Below are 19642 nucleotides of genomic sequence, written 5' to 3'. Positions count from 1 at the left end.
TGGAATCCCTGAATACAGTTTAATTAGCTACAGTTTCTAAGTCAGATGTTCCTTGGCATTGTGTTTTGTTAACACTAAGAAACACAAGAGTGAAAACTGATGTTAGATAGAAACTTGCAAAAAAAATAGGATAGACACAGCTCACCAGCGCAATCACATAAATAAAATAGTATTGGAAAGGTAAATGATGTTAGACTCAAATCCTTTTATAGTAGTCCTCAAAAGAAAAGGATTCTTGGTCCGGTCTTTTCAATGGTCAGTCGTCATGAACCCCCAAGAAAAGATAAAAAAGGGGTATATATAGTGTAACACAATTTAACAATCCAATTTTAAAACATGATACAAACAACAAAAATGACATGGACTAATGAATCCCCCAACAGCTGAATAGGTAACAATTACCAGATCTCAGGAAAAAACTTGCATCAAACAGTCCTTTGTTTATGGACTGAGGCCCCTACTGATTGAATATTGGTGACAAAAAGGAATCCTAGCCGGCTGTGGATCCTTGATGCCTGTTGGTGAACACACCATCTACTGTTCCTCAAGGACTGTTTGATGCAAGTTTTTTCCTGAGATCTGGTAATTGTTACCTATTCAGCTGTTGGGGGATTCATTAGTCCATGTCATTTTTGTTGTTTGTATCATGTTTTAAAATTGGATTATTAAATTGTGTTACACTATATATACCCCTTTTTTATCTTTTCTTGGGGGTTCATGACGACTGACCATTGAAAAGACCGGACCAAGAATCCTTTTCTTTTGAGGACTACTATAAAAGGATTTGAGTCTAACATCATTTACCTTTCCAATACTATTTTATTTATGTGATTGCGCTGGTGAGCTGTGTCTATCCTATTTTTTTGCATATTCTGTTTGGTGGAGGTGAGGAGAACTCCTTTAGACACAGAATACCTTAGCTGCTCTGATCACGCCTTGCGCACTCTAGTTTCTTATTTATTTATTTATTAACAGTTTCTTATATAGCGCAGCAAATTCCGTTGCGCTTTACAATTTGAATCAAGATTAACATTATACTGGGTTGTAAAAGACATACATACATAACATACATAAGGGTAAGAGGGCCCTGCTCACAAGCTTACAATCTATAGGGAAATAGGTGTTGATACACAAGGAGAGGTGCTATTGCAAATTGGTCCAGCCCAATTGCAGATATTCTTGGTGGGCTGTATAATCCAATCACACTGGAAAGTTGGCCTAGGGTTAGGAGGATGTTCAATTGAAGAAAGAGAAGATGTGATAGGTGTTTACTATAAGAAGAGAGTTATATAGGGAGCTATAAAAGGTTAGGTGGGCGGTCCTGGAATCTGATAAGCTTGTCTAAAGAGGTGAGTTTTCAGAGAACGCTTGAATGTTTGGAAACTAGTGGAAAGTCTTATTGTGCATGGGAGGGCATTCCACAGGGTGGGTGCAGCCCGAAAAAAGTCCTGTAACCGTGCATGGGAACAAGTAATGCGCGGGGATGAGAGACGCAGATCTTGTGCAGAACGGAGATGTCGGGTTGGAAGATATTTTGAGATAAGTGAAGAGATGTATGTTGGTGTGGTTTGGTTAATAGCTTTATGTGTGAGTGTAAGTATTTTAAATTGAATACGGTAGAAGACCGGCAGCCAATGGAGGGACTGACAGAGTGGATCAGCAGACACTGAACGTTTGGTGAGAAAGATCAACCTCGCAGCTGCATTCAAAATGGATTGTAGTGGGGAGAGCCTGTTTTTGGGAAGACCAATAAGGAGACTACTGCAATAGTCAATGCGGGAAATTATGAGTGCGTGTATAAGAGTTTTTGCAGTGTCTTGCGTAAGATATGATCGAACACACTGTTTCAATATTAGATAGAAACTTGTTACTGACATTATCGCAACACTAAAACGCTAGTAACTGCTGAAGTGAGTAGACATTTAAACTTTTCTTAGCATTAAAAACAGTATTATAACCCATATAATTAAAGCCAGTGGGTATGAGGCCTTAGCAGGTCCGGTACAAGGATTCTAGACGCCCTAGGCAAAACTTCATCCTACCACCCTTGTTCCCCCAAAAACCCTCGTCCTAGCCATATACACTTACATGCTTTGGACCAAGTCTTGGGCACAATATTTGTGTGGGTAGTTTGGACAGTGGGCCTCTCCAGGGATTTCCCTTATAACCTACATGGCCAGTCCAACAGTGACTACTTGTATTTATTTATACTAAACAATAGACACATCTGGCTGACGATTGGTAAGTATGTATGCACTTACCAGTCTTTAGATAGGATGGCAGATTTGTCATCCGTCCTAATTTTACGCAGTGTTATAATGATAAAGGTTATATAGTGAATTGCTGATTACAGGTGATGGGTGCAATTTATGTGCCAAGTGACAGATATATAATATGTTCCTTATTGTAGAACATAGCAAAATAATTTCATGATTTCTTTATATAAGGGCTCGGGTGCACTTGCCACAAAGATTTCAACAAATCTTTTAACTTTTGAACCCTGGATGGTAAATGTGTTTTTCGGGGAATTCGCTGATGAAAATACCAAGGAAACACACACTAACACATATACACTTAACACATACATACACATACATACACAATAACACATATATACACACTTACACATAAACACTATACACACATTAACACTTATTCACAATAACATATATATACACACTAACACATACACTATATACATACACTAACACATATACACAATAACACATACATGCACACTAACACATAGATAAACATATTTACACAGTACACAAACATACTTACACTATTGATGCAACAGCTGCTGCAGGTTGCAGGCACCTTCATCATTAAGCCCCCTTACGATGTAATTCCATGATTCGTGGGTGATATGGGGAAGGGTCTTTCCGTATTTGCTCGCCCTCACTTCTGACGATGTTGGGGGAAATCAGTCCGTCAGGGGAATTTCTAGGTACTCATAAACCCCCCCTGTTCCTGCATGCACTAGAGGAGGCTGAGGAATGGGGGGGATGTCAGTGGCAGATCATGGGATGCAGGGGAGGGACGTGCTGGCACCAGGCTCTGTCTCTCAGGAGCTGCGTCCCCTCACTTTTCTCCATCACAGTGGCATAACAATAGTCCCCAAAGACCCCGTGGTGGCTTGTTGGTGCATGCCTGCAACCAGTGGTGTAACAATAGAACCTGCAGATGCCGTGGTGGCTTGGGGGATGCGGTGGCTTGTGGGTGCATGCCTGCAGCCAGTGTTTATGCAGATTCCATGCATTCTAGATGTCTGCATGGAATCTGCTGAAAATGTCCCTCCCAAAAATTACTGCCGCCTAGGAGGAGACAGATGCTAGAGGTCCTACTTGACCTCTAGTGTCTGTCTGGGAAGCACAGCGTGTATAGCATTACCCTGAAGTGCCGGGAACGCTGGTGCTGCCAGGAGAAGATGCAGGAAGCTGCATCTTCTGCCATGAAACCCCGGACAATAAGCATGAAACCTCTGACAATGAGCATGGAACCCCTGGCAATTATCATGAAAGCCCTGGCAATGAGCATGAGACCCCTGACAATGAGCATGAAACCCCTGACAATGAGCATGAAATCCCTGGCAGCAAGCATGGAACCCAGAGCATGAAACCCCTGAAAATGAGCATGAAACCCAGAGCATGAAACCCCTGGCAACGAGCATGGAACAAAGAGCATGAAACCCCTAACAATGTGCATGAGAATCCTGACAAGGAGCAGGTAATTTAAAAGTAATTAGCCTTACTGTGGGACAGAAAATGGTGTCAGGGGCTTAACTCTGTGTCGCATAATGTGTAATGGGAATTACGATGTGTGGAATAATGTGTAATGGGCATTACGGTGTGTGGCATAATGTGTAATGGGCATTACTATAAGGAGGAAAAATGACAAATAATGTAAGGGGCATAAATCAGGATTTTTTTTCCTGTGGTGGATAAATGGCGTACAGGTTGCAAAACTGGGATATAGGGTATTTTTTTCCTGCAAGGGCACACCCTTGCAGCAAAGCCACACTCCCATTTTGGAGCCTGCGCTGACGGTGTGCGTAAATTGTTTTATAAAATGTCTATGGGGTGGGGGCGCATTCTTAACTGTTTGCACTGGGAGCCAAATTGCCTAGAAATGGCCCTGTTTGTTTTACCAAAATGTCATGGGGGGGAAATCAGAATCTTTTTTTGGCAAAGGGGAGCAAAATTTATAGTTACGCCACTGCTCCCTCAGATGCGTGCGGACCTGACAGTGCCCGGGGGCAGGGACCAGCGCTGCTACATCAGCAGCTTAGATGCCGGTGGTTGCAACAGAGACCTGGCACTGGCAGTGACTAGTGAGGTCATGTGTAGGGTTGGCGGCTTAGCGTAGCCTGGATAGCGGCGGCTATGAGGAGACATAATTAATTTTGCAGCGCTCCAGGGGCCGGTGCTCTAAGCAGCTGCCTAATGGCCTTAGGCTGTGGGAGTTCCTGGAGAAGGATGCATCAATTTAGTTTCTAGATGGGGAAGATCTCAGCATTTGTTACTGATGCAGGGAAGGGTAAAGGGAATACTTGTAGACGCCCTAGTGGTTGTTACTAAAAGAGAAATTGCTAATCACAAAGTGCGCAAATGAACAAAAAAGGGGCTGCTAGATGTGCCAATCACCAATGAAGGTATTCCTGACCCTTCCACCAACAATTAAAATATGCACACAAAAATGGAATTGATATCACCCGCGCTCCTTTGCAATAAATATAAAGAAGTCCTTGATGGTTTTCATGCATGAGGATTGTAATCCTCCAACTGCAAATTAGGTGTGTAATCCCTTAGATCACCTAATAATAAGAGGGTACAAAAGGATATATATCATAACACCATTTTAATAAGTAGCATATATAACAGTATGTAAAAACACATATACACATCTATAGCATAATCATAAAATGATGAAGCATGAGTACATAAATCGACATTCACACTTGGATATCCCAATGTCCCAATGTGACAGATGACAGGTTAATTACCGGTTGGATGCAAGAACTGACAACGGACAGTTCTTTCAGAGCATGTAAGTCATCAGGGTGAAAATGGGGCACAAACCTCGGGGTTAACCTCTATCATCCTTGGTTACTCTTACATGTAAATGATAAATCCCTGCTTATAAATAACTCAACCAATGGTGAAGTATTTACAGGAGCCCCATAGGCCAACAGAATTTTAATGGTGGTCATCTGCTGCTTGTGTCATGGTCAGACTATATATGTGTGCAGTCACAACAAAACAATAATCACTTTAATTACTAGTAAAATTATATTTTAAGAATTAAAATACTACAAGGCTTGCTAAATATTTTTGATTGTCATTTATTTGCATTATACCACTAGTATTAGTAAGATATGAGACAGGGGAGATTGATTCTTAATAAATAACTTATGTATCTAATGTCTTTTAGTGTAGTTTTACCTGGTCACTATAATGCTATGTACATACAGGTGTTTTAATTAGAGATGTGTGCTGACCCCCATATTTTAGTTTTGGTTTTGGAACTGGATTCATCTTCATGTTTTGGTTTTGGATCTGTATTTTCTTATTACATTTAAAAAAAAAAAACAGCTAAAGTGACATTAGTTTGATCTGTTAGTATACAATCCAAAACCCGAGTCCGGTTTTTAAGTCCGAGATCCGAACCGCAGGAAGATCTGAACAGGGACTCAGATCGAAACAGTACCCCAAAGTGATTCCGAACTCGAACCTAAATTTGGTTGTTGTCGGTTCACTGAGAACCGGACCCACAAATGTCTCGTTTTAATATCTTTCCATGTAATGCTGGATGATGTGTGTAGGCAAGAAAAGGATATCTCCTACTGTTTTTTTGACCATGTGTGTCCTAAATTATATGAGGTTTTATTCTTCATAGGGGTCTATGATCCTGGTGCACCAGCATCACACCTCACTAGCTCATCTATCCCACATCGGCCAGGAGGAAAACGTAACTCAGCGTAGTTGAACTGACACCCTTAAACTTCCTAGATAATGCTGTTGTTTCTTTAATAATTGCCTATAAACAGTGAATCGTTACAAGTTGATTAACTGCTCTGGATTCTACTATTATTTAGAGCTTCCAGTTTTAAGCATTGACACAACAGAATAGATCAATGAATGAGCTAGCTCTGAGAAACCTGCTTGGCAGAATGTCACATTTTTTTTCGGCATCCTAAAGACCATTATCAGTGTATAAGCATCTGAGATCACATACACACCGCAGTTTGCATAATCTATTCCAGTTTAAACCTGATTTAATAGTTGCAGATGCACCCATACTAGTTTAAATACTGTATACTTGCTTCAGGTTTAGTAATAGTAATGCAGCCTAATTTGCATGGCCTACATAGAAGAAATACATTTTCTAACTAGACTGCTGAACTGAGAGAACTTGTGTGCCAGACGTACCTATGGTTATGAATAATGATAATACCACCTTTTGTGAAATGTATTTCTGGAGTTAAGTGCAAATCAGTTTTGATATGTTCTATTGGTGTAGAACATTAGTAAGTTTGGAGGTTTATTCGGGATAACAGCGCGTGTCAGCGGTACAGGGTTAATGCAGGTAATGCAAGGGGTTAACAGCAGTGGTATACACAGAATAGTACAGGAGACATACTGTGGCATTATTATTATTATTATCATTACTAATTATCACTTTTTCATATTCCATTGCGCTTTACAATTGGCATTCAGCTGGAAAATAAATTAGTAATCAGAGAATATATTGCTAAAAAATTACGTTAACATAAAATAAAATTCTTTACACCTGTTTAGTTTATTTCACCTTAAAATGTGCCAAAGGCTGTGCATTATATCAGCATCACCAGCCAGTTATAATTCAACAGACAGAAACATTGCTTTTCATTGGGTCATGTCTGAGGTAGTGGATCACGGTCTCTGCTGCCAATTAGCTTTCCACATGACTGTGGGAAGCCTGAAGGTACACTTATTATTATTATAATTATTTTTATAATCAGTGAAGTAGGAAAATAACCAACAGGTTCTGTAGCTCCTGCGTTTCTACTCAGATGTACAGTACTGCTGTATTGTATTTGTGTGTGATAGAAAATAAGGTGCATATATCACACCTAATAATAACCACCTGTAAACTCTGCAGTTAGATGAACATATAGGTGAGTACATATAATGACACAAATCAGTCTTTTCACCTGCGGCCTAGCCACCCTCTACTGTGACTTTTTATGAAGTGCCATTTACCAGATAGGAAATAGGCTTTTTAATAGAATATGTCGACATGGAGCATGTTGACATTCATAATGTAGACAGTAATAAAATGCTGACACGTTAGTGACTTATCTTCTCCTGATGGCTGCTTTGGCCCAGCGTGGCTTCCGGGATCCAGTGCTCATGTGGCTGTGACTTCCAGGTCAGCGGTGTGTTCCTTCGGCGTTCTGATAAATAATTCTTCCCTATCACTAACCCTTATCCCTCCCTCTAACCCTAAACCCCCCGCAGCCTAACCCTAACCTCCCCCCGCAGCCTAACCCTAATATTGACATTCTGTCAATGTCAACATTTTACTTGTTGACACATGCCTATCAACATATAACAATGTCATCATCGTAACTGTCGACATTGTGGTGCTGACATTATGCATGTCAACATAGTGATTGTCAACCTTTTGACTGCATCCCCTAAGCAAATAGGCTGCAATAACATAGGGGTGCTGGACTGATAGATAATGTTATCGTCATTTAGAAGACTCATTGCACACTCTGGAGTTCATTCAGACCCGCTCGTTAGATGCATTCCCTTGCTCCCAGCGTATGCAAATCCAGCACACACCCAGCAAGGCAGGAGATCGCATGGAAAGGCATTAGCACGCCCACTATGTCTTGGCGTGCAATCACTATGTGTTTGCAGACGCCCACCAGCCATTATTAAGATGCCCATTTGCGCATGTCATCTCCTGGAAGTGCATGAAAACATTGGTACATCGAGCACCATCGGATGTGCACTGCGACCACTTCAGTGTGAAATACAACCAGGTGATGTGTACAATGACGCTGCCTGTTAATTATGTACGCCTCTGAAACTGCGTTGAAGCACATCTGCGTTCGTACCTCCACTCCCCCATTTCTAGTGGCCTGCCCCTGTTACCACCCACAAATGGCTTCTGCTGTCACTCATTCAACTGGGCTGTCTATGCTGGGAGAGCGAGCACTTCCCAATCTTTCGCAGTGGTTCGCGCATGCACATTGCGATGCATACCCATGCGCAGATTGCAAATATCGGCCAGCTACGAGCGTTTGCTTCCTAGCGAGCGGGTCTAAATCAGCTCCAAAGGCCGCTCCCCATGTACATATAATAGGCCCCTCCCATCTCTATGCAGCCTCAGCACAAAGAAAGTTCATGGTGCATATAAAGTTCTAGTAAAACATATGTAGAAAGCAAAATGTCTAACTCCAGAGAATAGTCTCTCAGCCATACATATTTTCCATAATATACTGTACCTGTATGTATACTGTATTGTAGCATTATTTGTACAGTCATTATGAGCTAATGTCTCTCTGTCCAATATCCCATCCCCAATTATTTTAACTGGGAATTATACAGGTGCTGGTAAAAAAACAAGTGCTACACAAATCAAAATGATAAAAGTAAATAGAACCATTAAGAAACCATAGTGATTGTGCTTCCTGAAAAAGTTATAGCTCTGGTTTGCCAATATGGTAAATACAACTCTGTTAATCTACTGGTTGATGATTACTTATGGTACATTTCAATATATTCACCACATATTTGGAATTGTTAATGTCATTATATACTCTCCAGTACATATTATAGGAAGATAGTGTTTCTGTATATTTATTTTTATTTTATAATGTTCCATTTGAGCATTTGGGCACTATATACATACGTGATGTTTGTCCACGCCACTGATCTCCAGTAATAAAACTCTCTTTCATTATCACTAGAAGTCTGTTTCTGGGTCTAATCCGGTTGTATGGCTGCATATGTGGCCAGTAGGGAGAAGAGGGAAAGGAGGGGTATGGACAGTGATGGATTACCAAATAGGCAGAGTAGGCAGCGGCCTATGGGCCCCGTGCCTTTGAGGGGCCCCGGCGACAACCGATCAAAATATTATTGATTTGATCTTACAATCAAGCTGTCTTAAATTGTTTCCAAAGATAGTAAAAAATTAATCAACTCAAAGACAGGAAAACTTTACAAAGACTCTATAGAGAAAATACTGTATTATTGTAATGTACCCATTAAAGTACATAAGCCATAGACATCAGATTCACATTATAGTATTGCTCTTACAAACTCATCTTCTGTCAGCGGTCAATTTCTAAAAAGTTTTCGGTGCAACCTACATATGATTTATTAAAGTTGTTGGTTGGTAAAATTAAAAACGTATTAGGAGATAATTTGTGAAGGGAGCCCTGAGATTTTGACTGCCTAGGGGCCTCCACAGGGTTTAATCCGGCACTGGTTATGGAACATTCTTGGGGAGATATCAGAGAATCCATATCCAGCTGGGTTTCCCTACAGGAAAATCTGACTAATGCCTTCTGATGAAGGTGTTAGATGTCAGAGATAAATACTAAGCTAAGTTTTTAGAGCTAATTAAATAGCCCATTTTGCAGCCGCCGAGGAGAACTGCCCTAAGGTTGGCCATCAGAGCAAAGCAGGTCATTAGTGAAGAAACTCTATCGCTAATCACGATAGAAAATTCACTAACACATTACTTATATATATATATAAACTGTTTATTCTCTTAATTTATTTTAAACTAATTTTTAAGCTAAGAGAACTTCTTTTTGGGCCTGCAGTACTTTTATGGGTGTTCACCCACAGCAAATTATGACTTTAAATATTGCTTCATTGATTTAGTCATGTAAAATGTTACTGCAGTCACTTACATTGTATTCTGCCCACTGTCAGAGAAATGTGATAGCTTCATGATAAATCTGTTCTCTACTTGTTCCATGCAAATCTCAGGAGTCTTCCTGGTAACAATATGAAATTGTATTCTCTATCTTGTCAGAATAATAAATGTTTGCTCTTAGTACAAAGTTGCATTTAGAAATAAGGAACTGTACAAGTGGTTCTCTAGCCGTTGTGGAACTACAAGTTCCACAAGTTATGTATCTTATATAGTAGCTCTCCAGCTGTAATGTATTTAGAAGTCACTGCATGCTGGAACTTGTAGATTCACAATAGCTGTAGAGTCACAGGTTCCCAAGGTGTGATTTAGTGCTTGTTTAGTGCAAGCTTTTCCTGTTGCTGGCAGAGCATGCTGGGAAATGTAGTTCTAGCAACCGTAGAGCCACATGATTTCTAATTGTGATTATGTACATTTTAGAGAGCTCTGAAAAAAACATGACCACTGATGAATCCATCAAATGGTTTCCATGCTTTATTTAGAACAGAAATTACAATTAAAGATGAAGAAACCTCCATGATTAGTTGGCTAATTTACTTCCATTGTTCCATTTTTTTCACGAACTGGAACCTTACCAGACTGTACAGCTTCATAATATATAAGGGGGAACTGTTTATATATCCTCTCTCATCACCTCTATTCACAGCATTAAGAGCAGACTATGTAGAGCATACTCAGATGGATGCAGCAATCAGAGAAAAGCCCTGAAAAGTTACATTGTTGAATGTTGATAGACACAGTGGCTTATGAGAAACATGGAACTTCAGCGTTACTTAGATATTTGTAACATCTTCACATGATTTAAATGATTTAATCTTTAAAAATAGGTCTCTGAGTGATAGTATGATCCAGCTGTGTTGGAAAGTATTCAGTTACTGAAATAGTTTTGTAGCAGTGAGCACCAGCAATATTATTTTGCTATTATAGGTCTGTAATATAAATGTAGAAGTGTTAAATTGTGTATTGGGTGGAGTTCAGTAAAATTATGTTGTGTAATGTATGTAGTTCTACATAACTAGATACTATCGTTCTACCCGATCTGGTAGACCCCTGAGTGCTTGAATGGAGCAACACTTCAATATTTTATAGCTACTGTAGGTTGATTAAAAAAGAAAACAGATATCAGTGTCCCTCATTTCAGACCATTCTGCTTATATATCTGTGATTTTCATGGAAGGAAGAGTCCAGAACACCAATGTGTGTTTGAGTCAGTGCTTTATTAGTAGAAGACAGGAGGGTAGTATTGGGTCTGTTTGTAGCCCATGTGAGATGTGTTGGTTTGGGGAGGGTATGGTAGACCCTAATAGAATAGAACAATGTTTTCTACCATACCTAAGTGAGGTCCACCTTAAGCAAATATTTAGTTTCCATTAGTTCTTCTTTATTATTAAGAGGCCAAATGTTATATATATATATATATATATATATATATATATATATATATATATATATAAATAAAGAACTGGCGGCACTCAGGAGACTTTTGTAGAAATAGTGCAAAACTTTGTGCTTTTAATCAATTAAATGATTAAAAGCACAAAGTTTTGCACTATTTCTACAAAAGTCTCCTGAGTGCCGCCAGTTCTTTATTTCTATATATATGTGCCGCCAGTTCTTTATTTCTATATTGTGGGGGATTCGTTCCCCAGTGGAGGGCACCAGGAGCAAGCTGTCTGCGGATATTGGAGGGGAGTGCCGGGCTGAATTTGGACTTATATATATATATATATATATATATAGAGAGAGAGAGAGTTTATATTCATGTTCCTGCTGTGTAATGGTCGGAAAGCAACATTTCGACATAAACTAACTAACGGTTGATGCCCTATTGTGATCTTTCTTTCATGCCATTGACTAACCCTTGGTCCCAGTGTAAAAACTGGGGACAATAATCAACTTTGTGCATGGAAACAAAACCACACTGACACTGGGCCCCTGAATCAGATGTGGATATCAATGCACAGCTGCTTCCTTGCGGCTGTGCAATGCTGTCCAGCAAATATTTAAATGCTGCTGGAGGCATCTATAAGAAGCAGACCCCTCCTAACAGCATTTGCTATCCGAGTGCAGCATCTGTACACGCTACTTCGGATCACCTTTGACAGCTTGCGAGGCCAGGAGATCTGCCTCCATCAAATTATACTGCCCAATTTATGCACAATTAATGAGTGATTGAGCGATGGAACGATTACGATGTCGTATCGTTCAATCGCTCTGTTTAATCGGCAAGTGGATATGCGGTTTAACAATTAATCTGGTAATTAATGCCATATGCAGTACCATTGGTTTGCACAACATTCCAATGCTGATACTGATGTTAATAGCAGACTAGATAGACTAATTGGCTTTTATCTGCCAGCATTGCTTGCTTATATGATACAATATCTGTTATATTATAATTACATTTAACCAGATAGAACAAAAACATATATTTAGTAAAGGTCAAACAAGGATGAAAGACTTTAAACATGCTATTCTGCAAATTAAATATTCAGAATGAATGACAAATGACTACTTAGAAGTGCCTGGTAAAATGTTAGGTAAATTTAAATTGAATGAAATTGCTGTTTCTACCTCAAGAATATATTGGCAAAACCATCAATATAAAAGACAATCCCATTAACAGTATCACTGCGGGTACCTTAAAAGCTCCATTAGTATGAAAAATGTGCAGTTTAGTGGTATTTAAGGTGCTTACATCGCTACCTCTCCTGGATTCCGATGTACAATTAGCCAATTCATTAGTCAATGTGACACTGATCGCAAGAGGATTGGGAGACGATTCGTTAGTCAAGGAGACTCTAGTTATATGAACTGATCAGAGACAGCCTTATCCGGACAGCTGTGGACATTGATAAACGCCATAAAAAGACTCTAGTAAACCTTAAATAATATGTAAGATCTAAATAAACATAGCAGTGCAAACGCATTAGTCACACTCATACAGCAATAGTTTAAAAGAAAATAAGAATTAATAGTTGCATTTGTTGATTTCTTCCACTCAGTGTTTTTGAAAAATATTGTTTTAAGTGTTTCAAAAAACTAAAATTCTTGTATTTGGCCTCAGGAACCACTTACATAAAAAAAACCTAATTGCCCCATGTGTGTCCAGCATATTACACTACATGTTAGGGATTTTCAGTGACAAATTCTCCAGATCTTCTTCTGTTCCTATCACTGAAATAAAAGTGTTTGTACACTCTCAGGAAAAGCGATTGTGTGTGTGTGTGTGTGTGTGTGTGTGTGTGTGTGTGTGTGTGTGTGCTCTGTAACACAATTACAAACATAAGGCTGCTGAAGCAAGACCATCGTAAAAAATATGTCTAATTAGTTCTTGTGAGTGGACCTCCTTTATCTGTACCGCTTGAGCCCTCATTCAGACCCGCACGTAAGCGCTATGCGCTAGCAAGCGGGTCAATGGTGAGGGCCTGCGCACGCACAGCGCTCGCAGTGCGTGTGCGCAAGCCCCGGAGCGAGTGACAAATTCACTCGCTCCGGGGCTCGCTACAAAAGGGGTGGCTGTCGATGTTGATCGACAGCTCACCCCGTTTTGTAGGCGGGGTGGGGGGGTGGCCGGACAAACAGAGGCATTCCTGAGGGAACGCCTGCCATTTGTAGAGCAGGAAGCTACCTGGGGATTGCGGTAGACGAGACCCTACCGCAAGGGTCTCGTCGCAAGCCCCGATGGTCGCGATGGTCGAGACCATCGCGACCATCACCTGGTCACTCGCTAAAGCTGTGGGTGGTAACCCACAGCTTAGCGAGTGGCCAGGAGGGCCACCTTTCAAAGCAAAAGCGGCCACCCTCATTCAGAGCGAGTGCTCACTTTTTGCGAGCGGCTCTGAAAGAGGGCCTTGGTTTGATATCTATCATCATTATCAGCAGCCCTATCATTGGGGAAAAGATATGTCTGAAAACAGATATATTTAAGTTTACTGTCAGTGCTACATAGCCTACAGTTCCACTGACTCTCCTTAACTGAACATAGCATACATGATAGCACTACGTTAGTACCCAGTTACGTCCCTTGAGTCGCAAATGGAAATGCATATCAAATGCGCATGCCTTCATCCACACGTGGGTAGGCTCTGCTCTGAAGCGTGCGCAGTGTGAAAACACACAAAACATGTTAAAGAAATGGACGTATGTTTAACTTTGCATCAGCCCCAAGGTGTCAAGTCAGTTTTTGTGACTTATATGAAAGCCATGTGTGAGCAGGCCCACTGTGTGTCTCTGAGATCTCTTACAGTAGTCAGCTCTTTTCCTTTATTACTCATGCAGTTTGCAGCAGATTTGTTCAACTATAAGTAACAATACTGTATATTCTTACTGGTGATTACACAGACCGCCTTTGTTCTGCAAGGACTCATCCATATTAGCATTTTCTCAAACTGTGTTCCAAATGGAAACAACCCAGGATCTCTATGCAGCAACTTATTCAATTTTTTCTGGAGACGTATTCAATATAGAACATAGCTAGAGAAAGTATACACGTAGACAAGCTCTACCTCTGTCAAATTCAAAAGCCAAACACACATACATTTAAATTAAATTATTTATCATCTCAACATGGGTTTGCTTTTATATAGAGAGCCCCGTTAATTTAACGGGGTGAAAAACGGTTGTAGCCTCGGGCTTTAACGCCTAAGTCTATTCAATTCCAGACCCTTTTTCACCCGAGCCCTTTTAACACCCGTTAAACTAAAATGTTAACAGGCGTTAACCATAGAATCCATGATAAGTTCAGATCCAAAATAAAAAGTTTCTGTTAACTGCAGCCAATTGAATAGCCCCAAGGAATCAATTAGCCTGCAGTAAGTTACCGCGGCTAATTGAATTCCCCCCATAATCTTAAAATAAACTTTTAAACTGTGTGCGACCAGTACTGCTGCCCAGGGCGCAATGCCAAGCGGGCGGTCTATGCCCCCCGGTTCCCTTTTACAGCCTAGAAAGACACAGGGCACCGATCTTACTGCTCCTTTGCTCTCTCTGCATCCATCTATAATTTATACACAATTAAGGGTGTGTTTTTCTTTTGTTAATGTCTTTTGTTGTTTCCTTTTAATACCTGCATAGTACAAAAACATTCTAGTGTGTCTCATTTAGTAATATTTTTGTGAATTATAGAGTTTTAAGTCATATGTTCCCTATCTTTATACTTACTGTAGTATATTATGTGAGTGACATTCTGTTCTTTGTTGTCCATGCTGTAGGTACCAATCCCTGCCAGGTCAACAATGGTGGATGTTCCCAGTTGTGTTTACCAACCTCTGAAACAACTCGGACGTGTATGTGTACGGTTGGCTACAACCTTCGAAAGAATCGCATGTCTTGTCAAGGTTCAGTATGCACAGTTATATGTATTAATTCTAGTATAGAACATTGTAATATGGCTGCTATATGTTATTAGATGTTGGAGAACATACAGAACAAGTTTTATAGTAAAAATGGGCTACAATAACCCCCATTAGTAATTGTACAACAATTCCCAGAACAAAGTGATATTCCTGCTTTTACAGGATTGAGTAACATAAGACGAAGGATAAGAAGTTGCTCTGGGTGCACTGTTTATAAATTGGGACCAATGAAATAAAATGTAACAGGTTTAATTATACTAATAAAAATATGCAACAAACAACATTAGAAACATTCCATAAAAGTAAGTAATGGATCACAATACAAATCATGCAGTTAATAAATGGTATAATTCACATTTGAAAACTTATCAAACATTGATAAGTGTTCAGACCAAAGGCCCCCATACATGAGGCAATTTGCTTACGATCCAATCTCATCTGCGATTTCCCTTGAATTACTGAACTCTCCCGGTCATACGATATTGTGCCCACACACGGAACGATTGCTCATACCACCAAACGATTTAGGTGAAACGACTGCAGATCGTAAACGATATATCGTTTGTAGCAGAAAAACTCATAATACGGGAATTTAAATAATGGAAGGAAAAGTGACAACATATCGTCCATTACATCTTTCATCATGCACACACACTGTACGATGTGTGTCCAATCGTGTACGATAGGTCAAAATCTTCCTGCAGGTTCAATTGATCAGCGACAACGATGTACGACGATGGGGCGTGAATCGCCATCGTGATCATTTCCACACACGGCACTTTTTACATGATTGGTCGTTCTAATCGATCGATATTGGCTAAATCGTGTAAAAAATTGCACTGTGTATGGGGGCCTTGATAGTCTTTGCAGATGGTATTGTGTGCCAAACAAGCTTGCCCGGATATCCAAGAAAACAGCTAAGGATTCCAAATTTCTAATAAAGCATCAGCAGGTAAAGTCTGATAGTGTTAGAGCAAATTACAGCAGGCAAATACATGTCCAGGTTAATGTGGGGGGATAAATGAAGGAACTCCCTACTCCTTTTTCCTACATTTATCCCCCACATTAACTTGGATATATGTACTGTATTTGCCTAATTCGCCCTACCATTACTAACCACTTCTGATTTTACCAGGTAACCCTTGTACAATATAATATTAGATGGGCAAAAGTTTCAGAATATTCATAGTGGTGTACAACTGGGTCTCCAAAGCAATTTTGTGACACATAGCATTATAATAAAACTCTATTACAGGTTGAGTCTCCCATATCCAAAATGCTTGGTACCAGGGGCATTTTGGATATCAGAATATTCCGTATTTTGGAATAATTGCATATCATAATGAAATATCTTGGGAATGGGACCCCAATATAAACACAGAATGCATTTATGTGTTATATACACCTTATACACACAGCCTGAAGGTAATTTTATACAATATTTTCAATAATTTTGTGGCTCAAACTAAGTTTGTGAACAAACATGAAATTCATTTATGTGTCATATACACCTTATACACACAGCCTATAGGTCATTTTATACTTTACTTTTAATAATTTTGTGCCTTAAAAAAAGTTTGTGTACATTGAACCATCAAAAATCAAAGTTTTCATGCTAAAAATATTTCGGAATATTTGGATATGGGAGACTCAACCTGTATTACTTAATTGGATATGGCCGACAATTGTTCATTAACCTGTGTTATAATCTTGTGTAGCACTAGGTATAGGTGTACATTTTTGTTTTTCTGATGTTTTGTTAGATTTAAGCACATGCATAGATGAATTGATGTATGTTTGTTTATTCACTCTGCAGGTATAGAGTCATTTCTGATGTACTCTGTGCACGAAGGAGTTAGAGGGATACCACTTGACCCAAGTGACAGAATGGATGCACTTATGCCAATATCTGGAACATCATTTGCAGTGGGCATAGACTTCCATGCAGGTAGGTTATTTATTTATATGTTAATAATGCAAATGAATCAATTCCTTGAAAGTTGCATTTTAATCTAATTCTGAACCAGTTTAACCTTCTACAATAAAGATTGCCCCTCACATTACAAATCATATAATTGGGTGTGAATGACAGGATCACGAGGGGTCCTCCAAGTGCCGCCTAACTAAGATGGCTTATATATAATGATATTCTGGCATTCTTGATTAAAAAGTGACTGATTGACTATTAGCAGAATAAGCAGAAGGTATTTGACACTCAGACAAAACAATATCTGGACATGGTGCAGCCACAGAGCCAGGAACTGTTTCTCATAGGAAATCCCTGTGACTTCATCATGTGTCATTTCCTCCAAGTTGGGAGGCCTGGTACTTTGCATGGGATATCTGACTCCGTATTGGAGCTGTGCGGATATGAATCTAATAGTAACAGCTATTTTAGCTACATATGTAGTAGTTTAATTTGGAACTACTAGTAACAAAATGTGGAAGAACTATTTAATTCTTTGATGATTTAAAAAATAATAAATAAAGCTAAACATATCCATGTTTCTGCCTATATAACTAACAAAGATCTTGACTTTTTGACTTAAGAGTACAAGTATTTGGGATCTCTACAGTTGGACCAGGGGCATATTAAGTAAATAGGGTGCCCATGTGTAGTCTCCATCCAGGCCCCCTCCCCTCTAGCCAGTGAAACAAACGTGTAGACTCTTGAGTTGTGTTGTGCCATTTTCCCTGTTATTTTTCTCCTGCGCATGCAAAGATCACAGGGAAATTGGCCGCCACACCATTTTCCTGGTAATTTGTGCAAGTCAAGGTAAGTATTACATAACATGTGTATATATATATATATATATATATATATATATGTGTGTGTGTGTATATATATATATATATATATATATATATATATATACACTAATATATATATATATATATATATATATATATATATTAAATATGTAAAAGTATCAGTGGAAGGAATCATTATAATATAGGGCCTGATCCAGAGTTGTACGCTATGCACACAGCAGCTATGTCTTTGTATGCATCTACTGTGTGTATATATACTAATGCTGCAGGAGACTTCTGAAAGAAAAAGATGCCTCCAGCCAGCATCTCAGATCCGATGCCTGCTTCCAAAGATGCAGGATCGGATCAACATCGCGACCATCAGTCTGAGTAAGCCTATGGCTACTCTCATTAACCGCCTCGTCTGCGCTGCCAAGGCCAGTAATTTTGCATCGGAAGACGCAGATATAGGCCTGGGCACTCCCAGTAAATGGAAACGAAAATGGGAATGCTGCCCAGTACCGCCCACAAATGGCCCCAGGCTGTCAATCAGGCTGCGGCTTAGGGGGCACTGCGTAGAATGACGCTGGACTCATTCTACACATACTGAGAATGGGTCCCACGCATGCGCAGTCTTCCTGTCATTGGACTTGTATGCAAACCATTGTATATCAGGCCCATAGTAAATAGTTTTTCATTATATTGTATCTGTTTTCCCTAGTTAATGAACAGAAATTAAAATGCAGTCTTTTTTAATATGTTACCCAAATAAACCTTCATTATGAGAAGATTGTGGTGTATTAATCGGTGATAATTTAATCCAATGGAATAATTTGAGGCAGATCAGAAAACTTCTTGTTTCACATACTATACACTACAGTATATTGGTTCCACATAGTCAGCAGATAGAAAAACTTTACTGAAACATCAAAACTCCTTACTATTGTAAATTGGTTTCCTAGGTCCTATTATGTGTCCAAAAATACATATTTAAGGCTCCCTGATCACCCCTCCCTTAAGGCTGACGGACAAGGTACCATGCAGAGTGTGTAATAGCTTTCCGAGATGTCCGGATTGATTTACTGAAATATTTTTATTAAACTTAAAGTAGCTAATAGATGAGCTTGGATGATGGCCGCAGGAGTAATATGTGTTTGGTAGAACTGGATTTCAACACTTCTCAGATATTTGTGCAGAACTTTATTCCACCTGCTCGTTTTCAACTTTTTAATAAGTTTTTCATATTGTGTCAAATTATTTGATTCTTCGAAGAAGAAGAAGACATGTTCCTAATTTGTACTGTTAGCTTTCTTATCTTATCTTTACCAAACTGATAAAATTACCCACAAAAATCTCAAGTAAATATAGTTATAGATAGAATAATCATCTTCTCCTGGCCACACACACGTGGTTTGGACTGTCAGACGTAGAATCAATCCATTTTTTCTCTCACTACGTCACACTATCAGAGGCTTAAACGCCCAGTAAAGTGCAGTGCTCATTAAGGGCCTTATTCTGAGATTTACATAAATTCAATGTTTTTGACCTGTGAATGCGCAGGAGCCGCACTAAGCATTTACAGACCTGGTCCTGTG

The 19642-nt window shown here is 39.5% G+C and overlaps 1 protein-coding gene across 1 annotated transcript in view; it reads left to right on the top strand.

The window, feature by feature from the left end:
- Positions 1-19642, top strand: part of LRP1B (LDL receptor related protein 1B) — a 1691377-nt gene that overhangs the window by 1228278 nt on the left and 443457 nt on the right. The window contains exons 34-35 of the mRNA XM_088474914.1: positions 15153-15278; positions 17113-17244. Coding sequence (XP_088331040.1) covers positions 15153-15278; positions 17113-17244 — 258 coding nt within the window. The remainder of the gene's footprint in view (positions 1-15152; positions 15279-17112; positions 17245-19642) is intronic.

Source organism: Taudactylus pleione, unplaced genomic scaffold, assembly GCF_031769625.1.
Source record: "Taudactylus pleione unplaced genomic scaffold, aTauple2 ptg000156l, whole genome shotgun sequence".
In the NCBI taxonomy this organism is placed as follows: domain Eukaryota; kingdom Metazoa; phylum Chordata; class Amphibia; order Anura; family Myobatrachidae; genus Taudactylus; species Taudactylus pleione.
This window is presented reverse-complemented; position numbering and strand designations above follow the sequence as displayed.